General features: G+C 39.9%; 1 protein-coding gene across 1 annotated transcript; it reads left to right on the forward strand.

Moving 5' to 3' along the window:
• Window positions 1-127: 127 nt before the first annotated feature.
• Window positions 128-3747, forward strand: igbp1 (immunoglobulin (CD79A) binding protein 1). The gene is made up of 3 exons (XM_054792600.1): window positions 128-631; window positions 936-1262; window positions 2419-3747. Exons 1-3 carry the CDS (start codon window positions 170-172, stop codon window positions 2689-2691), a joined length of 1062 nt encoding a protein of 353 aa, XP_054648575.1. The 5' UTR covers window positions 128-169; the 3' UTR covers window positions 2692-3747.
• The last annotated feature ends 3316 nt before the right edge of the window (window positions 3748-7063 follow it).

Consider the following 7063-nt stretch of genomic DNA (forward strand, 5'->3'; position numbering starts at 1 on the left):
CCAAAGCTGTTTTAAAATGTCTTCATTTGACTGGCTTGTACGATAGATTTTCAGGTGCTGACTCACTAACCTTAAGCACCTATGGAGGGCAGCAAGACGTCCAAACTGCGTCGAGGCTGCCGGAAATCAAAATAAGTCGAAGAAGACAGAACCCGGAAGTGGAGCCAATATGGCGGAATGTGAAAGCACTAACAGTGGTCGACGGGACCCGAATTTAGACACAGACCCTCCTAAATTATCGGAGTTATTTGACCGCGGGTGGAAGATATTTGCCGAGATAGACAATACAAATGATCCTCTTGCTTGTAACAGTGTTCAGGTGCGAGTTAAACGTGCAATCAACATGTTAGAAGAAACGTCCAGAATGGCGGCTCAGCTGGACTTGTTTAGCCCCAATGAAGAACTGGACGAGGTTGCTACAGCAGACCTGAAATATCTGCTGTGTCCTGCACTCTTAGGAGCCCTGACAATGAAGCAGACCGGTCGAGACAAACGATTAGAGATAGTGCGAACAGCCCGGGTTTACTTTATGGATTTTCTGAAGAGATGCAAAGAATATAACGTATCGCAATTTCTTCTGCCGGAGTCCGTCAGTGAAAGCACAGAACAAAATGTCCCCTCCACCTGCAAGGTAAGTTTACAATATACACATATTTTATCTATTATTTTTAATATTATTTGTAATTATCTCCATTGTTTTTAATAAATTGGATAAATATCCAGCTTGAGCCCTCTGATGGGAAAATTTATTTATTATCATGATTATTTACTTATTTGTAAAGGTAAACAACTCCTCAAGTTCTGTCTTTTTTCAGCATTATCTTAAGTTAAGATAACATTAAAACAGCCCTATTAGCTACCCCCTAGCACCATACTGTTGGTGACATTATGGTGTGTAAAAGCAACTCATTAACAATATCATTTTTTTCCCCCAGCCAATGCCCACGGCATCAAGTTTGGCAGCCATGGCCGCACAAAGACAAGTTAAAATTCAGCGATACAGTGAGAAGAAAGAGCTGGAGGCCAGACTCTCAGACGTGCAGAAAGCTGTGGAAGGCGGACAGGCTGACGAGGAAACCTGCCGAGATTTTTATTTGCTAAATGTTCGCAAGTGGGTGTTTGCATGTCTGGATGAAATCCAGAGCATAGACCAGGAGATAGAAATACTGAAGAACATGGATGGTCAGCTGGGTGCCGCACAGCCTGCTGGACCGAGCAGGCCCCCCATGAAGACTTTCATCCTCACCAAGGATGCTATGCAGGTGAGATTGTGTGTTTGCTGTTTGCGCGAGAGCAAGAGAGAGCTGCAGAACTTTTATAGTTAACATGCATGTTCACACAAGAAGTACACCACTCACATTTCTGCAAAGAAGTTATTAGGTTGATCTTTTCCTGGTACAACACTGAAGAAACGATTGTTTGATACAATATAAAGTAGTCAGTGTAGAGCTTGTGTAAATTTACTGTCCCTTCAAAATAATTCTACACACAATCATTAATGTCTAAACTACTTTATATTATTTCTTATGGGGAAAAAATGATTTGGTTAGAGTCGGACCTTCTGAAACGGATTAATGACTCACCAAGGTTCCACTGTGCATGTGTTTGGGTTTTTGTGGACATAGCCTTTAGAGTGAGGGAGCGGATTCAAACGCTGTCATGCTTTTTCAAAAATGCATTAATGATAGCTGTTTTGTGGGTGACTATGGCCTATAATTAGTAAAAAAAAATATATTGAAAGACATCTAGTATGGTCAGTAATGTTACATTGATGCCACATTACATTATCTTGACACTGAATGGAGTCAGCCATCGCATGTCCGACATGCTCCCATTCCGTGTGGAAGTGCCATGCATTTGGCTTCTTACTTTATTATTGTTCCCCAATAAATTGGAGGCTAACAAGTTAGCTCGGTAGCTTGCTATAAACTATGATCGAGGGCCGCCTCTTATGTCCCTGCAGTGATTTTGTAGCCTGCACATTGTGGCGTAAACAAAGCATAATAGGAGTGTAAAGGTGATATATAGGGGTGTTATTTCATGTCTACAGGGCTGTAATAATGGTAAAAACCGTATTTAGATAGTCATAAACAGTATTTTTATGCTCTAACTATGACAATAAGAATACAGAATCTATAAACTACATACCGAAGCTATACTCTTACACAAAACGAGTTAAGATGAAGTTAATTGTCCACAAGATGGCAGTAGTGCAGCATAACAAAGTGTTTTCATGTCATCTAGTGAAGTTTCATATCACAGGGTTAAAAATTGCAATGTCAATTTTTATTCCCGTATAGTGAACGCCTACTAACACACGTGTCCAAGTGTATAGTGTGTGTATTTGTGTGTTGGAGTAGCAGAAGTATCAGCAAGTGATGTTTTGAATGGACGTGTGTTTGTGTGTGTGTTTGACAGGCTCAGGTGTTTGGCTCAGGTTATCCGAGCCTGCCCACCATGACGGTGGACGACTGGTACGAGCAGCACAGGAAACATGGTGTTCTACCCGATCAGGGCGTTCCCAGGAGGGTGGCTGTGGAAGAGGACAGTGATGCAAAGGAGAGGGAAGAAGAAGAAAAAGAGACAAAGGCTGAAAAGGATGATGAAGAGTCTTTAACGAAAGCCAGACAGTGGGACGACTGGAAAGACGATCATCGCCGAGGTTATGGAAACCGCCACAATATGGGCTAGCTTGGTTCTGCGGACACGCCGAGTACCGTATTTTCCGGACTATAAGTCTCTCCGGAGTATGAGTGACATCAGTCAAAAAAAAAAAAATGTTTTGAAGAGGAAAAAAAGCGTATTTGAGTCAAACTGGACATTGTGGCATTTAGCGGTATTTATCAGCTATTATCACAGTGAGGGTTTTGTTTTGTTTTGGTTTTTTTTTTAGTAGTGTCATGGCGCCGCTCCTAATAATAACATTAAATTCACAAAAGAAGACCAAGCCAGAGGGAGGGCGCAACGTTTACGGCAACAAGGAGACACACTAAAGTACACAAGCTGAAATAAGTCAAAAACCTGTTTAATAACTGTCAGAATGTAAAAAAAGTCCTGTGTTAACACCAAAACTTCATTTTTGTATTCACAAATTAATGAAAATAGACTGAAACTCGTACGTGTGCATTTAGTCAGTCAGTGGCTGACACAGCATCTACAATGTCCAAGCTAGACATAATTAGTGTTCTATTTAAACAACACTGCTGACTAAAATACCACATTTTTCAATTCACACAGGTATAAATATAATTGTAGTTGCACATTACTTACAGACACAGAGTCAGAAGTGTATTAAAAAGTATTTCTTCACAAAAAGCGTCTTGAATGCCATGTATCATTCTGTTTGTGTCTAACTGCATCACAACCCAATGAATTATTGCGGCTACTAGGTGTCATCAAAAAAAATAACCAGCCAAACTATGAAAAAAGTGCAACATGCTCTTGAAAATACTGTATATTCCTGCCAACTTTTACAATCAGTCCTCTTCAAACGTGTTTATTTTTACTGTCACGATCCCACGAAGGCACAAATCTTTACTATTCTAGACTTTCAGGATTTTCACCAATAGTGACTTTAAACCAAGAAATCATTGATCTGATCAGGACTCTATTGGAACAAGTTGTTTACTGCATATACTTATGTACTGTTTTTTGCATTCTTATCTATTGGCGAGGAATTTTGTCCCAAACTGAGATGGAAGCGCTGAAACTATGACAGAATAAATTAGAAAAATAATTGTGTAATTGTCTTTTTTCACTCTGTTACCATTGCAATTTGATATATGTTGGTAAGTTGGTAAGTACATTATTTAATGTAAGAGATTCTGCATTTAAACCTTATTTAAGTTGTAAATCGTTTAAGTGACTGCAGACACTGTGTTGATAAACAAAAGCATTGGAGTGACTTTTGATTGGTCACAATAAACAGGCAAATATCCATCTTTGTGTTTACGTGGATTATGAAAAGACATACTGTACTAAAATAAGCACGAGCAATATGGGGCATCAAGCCAAAAACAAAAATAAAGTTCTCCGGAAGGCCTGAAGGTGGCAGCAAAGTGATGCTAATGTCCGTGAAGCACACCGAAGAAGAAGAAGTTCGGCACAGCAGTGGTGAACGTCCTATGACGTCCTAAAAATACCTGCCAACTCATTCATAGCGAGGAACCACAACGTTCATGCACAGCGTGAGGTAATATGTAAATGTTATTTTAAAATTATTACTTTCTACCAGCAAACGTTTGTCTAACCCACACCACCGGACTCACTGAAAAGCATAATGAATGAATGACAAATTCTAAGCTAATGCTAGCAGAAAGTTAAACTTCTTGTATGTTTTCATTAAACGAAGCAATATTTTCGTTTTCTGTACAAATGTATCATATCAGGGAAATACATTTCATTTTTATAATTAACCAGATTCTTCACTTACATTTGGAACGTGAACTTTTCCAGCTATTATTGTACAGCAGCCATGGAATGTACTGCTTTTAGTGAATCTCGCCCTGAATATTTTAAACACGTTCTTGTTTATTTGCTTCAAGGCATACTTTTTATTTCTACGCATGTGGGATCTGCTTGCCGTGCGCACCGTAATTACGGTAACGCAACGCTCATATTCAGACCAAAGGTCACTTGCTAAACGCGCACACGTCAGTCTTGCGTTACTTTTACAGCCCACTTGTAGCGAATAATAGTAAGGTCTATAATGGACATGTTTATAACAGTTATGACATAATTACAGCGTGCTTCTCTAAATTAACTGAAAAGTTTTGGGCATTGCTGAGCATCAAGTCTTGTAATCAGTGTACTGTAAAGCATTGCGTCCGGTTGCTGATATGACAGCAAGTATTTGACGACCTTGATGGTGTTGTGCCGGGCTTGCTGAAGGTCAGCATTTTTTTGTTGGCACGGTAACACAGCAAACATTTGGCCCAGCCTATTTGTGATACAATCTGGTTGTGGTTGGTGTGGGAGTTGACAAAGGGGGTATTCTGCGAAAGTGTCTCTCAACAAACTCGGCCTTTGTGCTCAAGATGCAGCTCAATAAAACCTAAGCTGCCCAAAACAACGTTAAACGGTACTGCAACAGTGGTTATCAACTTACTTTGTCAAGTCCGGTTCTGGGCCTTGTGCTCAGTGTGCGTTCACATAAAAGGGAGAATTTGACATCATATTATTCTACTTCCGCTCAAAAGCGAAGTCATCCCAGCTAGTGTGTTTTACACAAGATGAACAAATTATTATTATGCAGCGTCACGAGGAGTCGAAAAATATTACTGCCAAAAGCAACACTGTTGCCGCCAATAGAGCGAGGGAGGACCGCTGGCAGAATAATGCTGAGCGTGTAAATGCACAAGTTAACACTGATTATTGTACCAACTATACTCTGCTAGTCTTTTCATTTATCAACGCTCAACATTGCACAACTTCGACATATTGACACTTATCCATTTAGAAAAGAAATCAATTGGAGGGACAACTGTTTTTTTTTTCATCTTTAAAATATGTCAAATTTTACTGCTCTAAATTATAAAATGCTGTATCTCGTTGTGGCCACTAGGTGGTAGTGTTGACATGTTTTGTAGCGAACTTTTTCCTTTGTAATAATTTTTTCCTTTTTGTTAGAATAAAGAAGTGAGTTTTTTTGCAGTTGATCGATGCCTCAGAGTGCTTATTCCTCCAGCAAATATTGTAATACAGGAAGAAGTAATATAAGTACTCTTGCAAGGACTGCTGTCACATATTTGTTTGCTAGCGTTGGCCGAGTTAATATTTCATATTGCATTTTGCTCCTGATGCATGGCTCAAAAAGTAAGCAAATGTAGCGTATTCTCTCGGCTGAAAATCTCTATGGGGGTGTACGGCAAAAGTGGCTCCGCAAACCCAGGCTTTGTGCTCAAGATGCAACTCGACAAAACCTAACATCCGCAATCTGACTTAATTGGTCCCGCGACGGTGGTTCTCGTCTTACTTTGTCAAGTCCGCTTTTCGGCTTTTTGCTACGTGCGCATTCACATGAAAGGTGGAGTTTGACTTTTAATTTTTCTACTTCCGCTGTGAATCGAGTGAATCGATCCCAGCCAGTGTATTTTACAAAAATTGAGTACGTAATTATTATGGAGCGTTATGAGGAGTTCCCAAAATATTATGACTGCTAAAAGCAACATTGTCGCCGCCAATACAGCGACGGAGAACTGCTGGCATGCCAGCATGCAGCGTGTGAATGCGCAAGTTAACACTGATTATTATAAAAACAATACCCTGATAGTCTTTTCATTTATCAGCGCTCAACATAGCACAACTTTGACGCATTAACACTTATCCATTTAAAAAATAAATACATTGGAGCAACAACTTTCGTTTCTGAAGTTCTAAGTTCATTAAATATTTTAATCTGCCGGATCTCGTTGTGACCACTAGATGGCAGTGTTTCGCGTGCGACGTGTTTTGTGGCGACTGCAATTTTTTTTTACGTTTTAAGTGTTTTAATGCAGTAGATGGATGCCGCAGAGTGTTTATTTCCCAGCAAATATTGTAATATAAGAAGACTAACAGGCTCATACTCACGCAAAGACATTTACATCTGCTAACATTAATTATTAATATTTCATACTGCATAGTATTTATGGTGCTCACGTGAGCATATTTAGCGTGTTCCCTCGGCTGAAAACCTATCTCACTTATAGATGAATAATATTACCAAGAAATGCTCTTTCAAAAAAAAAAATTCCATGTCCCTTCAGGAACCTCGTAGGTTCTAAATAAATGGTGACGCCATCTCCGAATTAGTTAAACAGTGAAACTGTCACTTTCATAGCCCATTTTAAGCTGAAACCTGGTCCCAACCCGGCTATGAGTTCAGCCTCAGTTACCATGGTGATATAGCTGCTTTAAAAGAGAGCTACCTTCGCTGAACACGCAAGTCCGGCTTTCCGCTCAACACAGCTCGCTAGCTCACTAAACTCGCTTCGCAGAATACCCCCTACTTCTAATAGAGAATTTAATCAGGGAATGCTAGCAAATCAGTGCGATCTCAAAGTAGCCACTCCTGTCGTAGCGC

The sequence above is a fragment of the Dunckerocampus dactyliophorus genome, chromosome 11 (genome assembly GCF_027744805.1).
Source record: "Dunckerocampus dactyliophorus isolate RoL2022-P2 chromosome 11, RoL_Ddac_1.1, whole genome shotgun sequence".
Lineage (NCBI taxonomy): Eukaryota > Metazoa > Chordata > Actinopteri > Syngnathiformes > Syngnathidae > Dunckerocampus > Dunckerocampus dactyliophorus.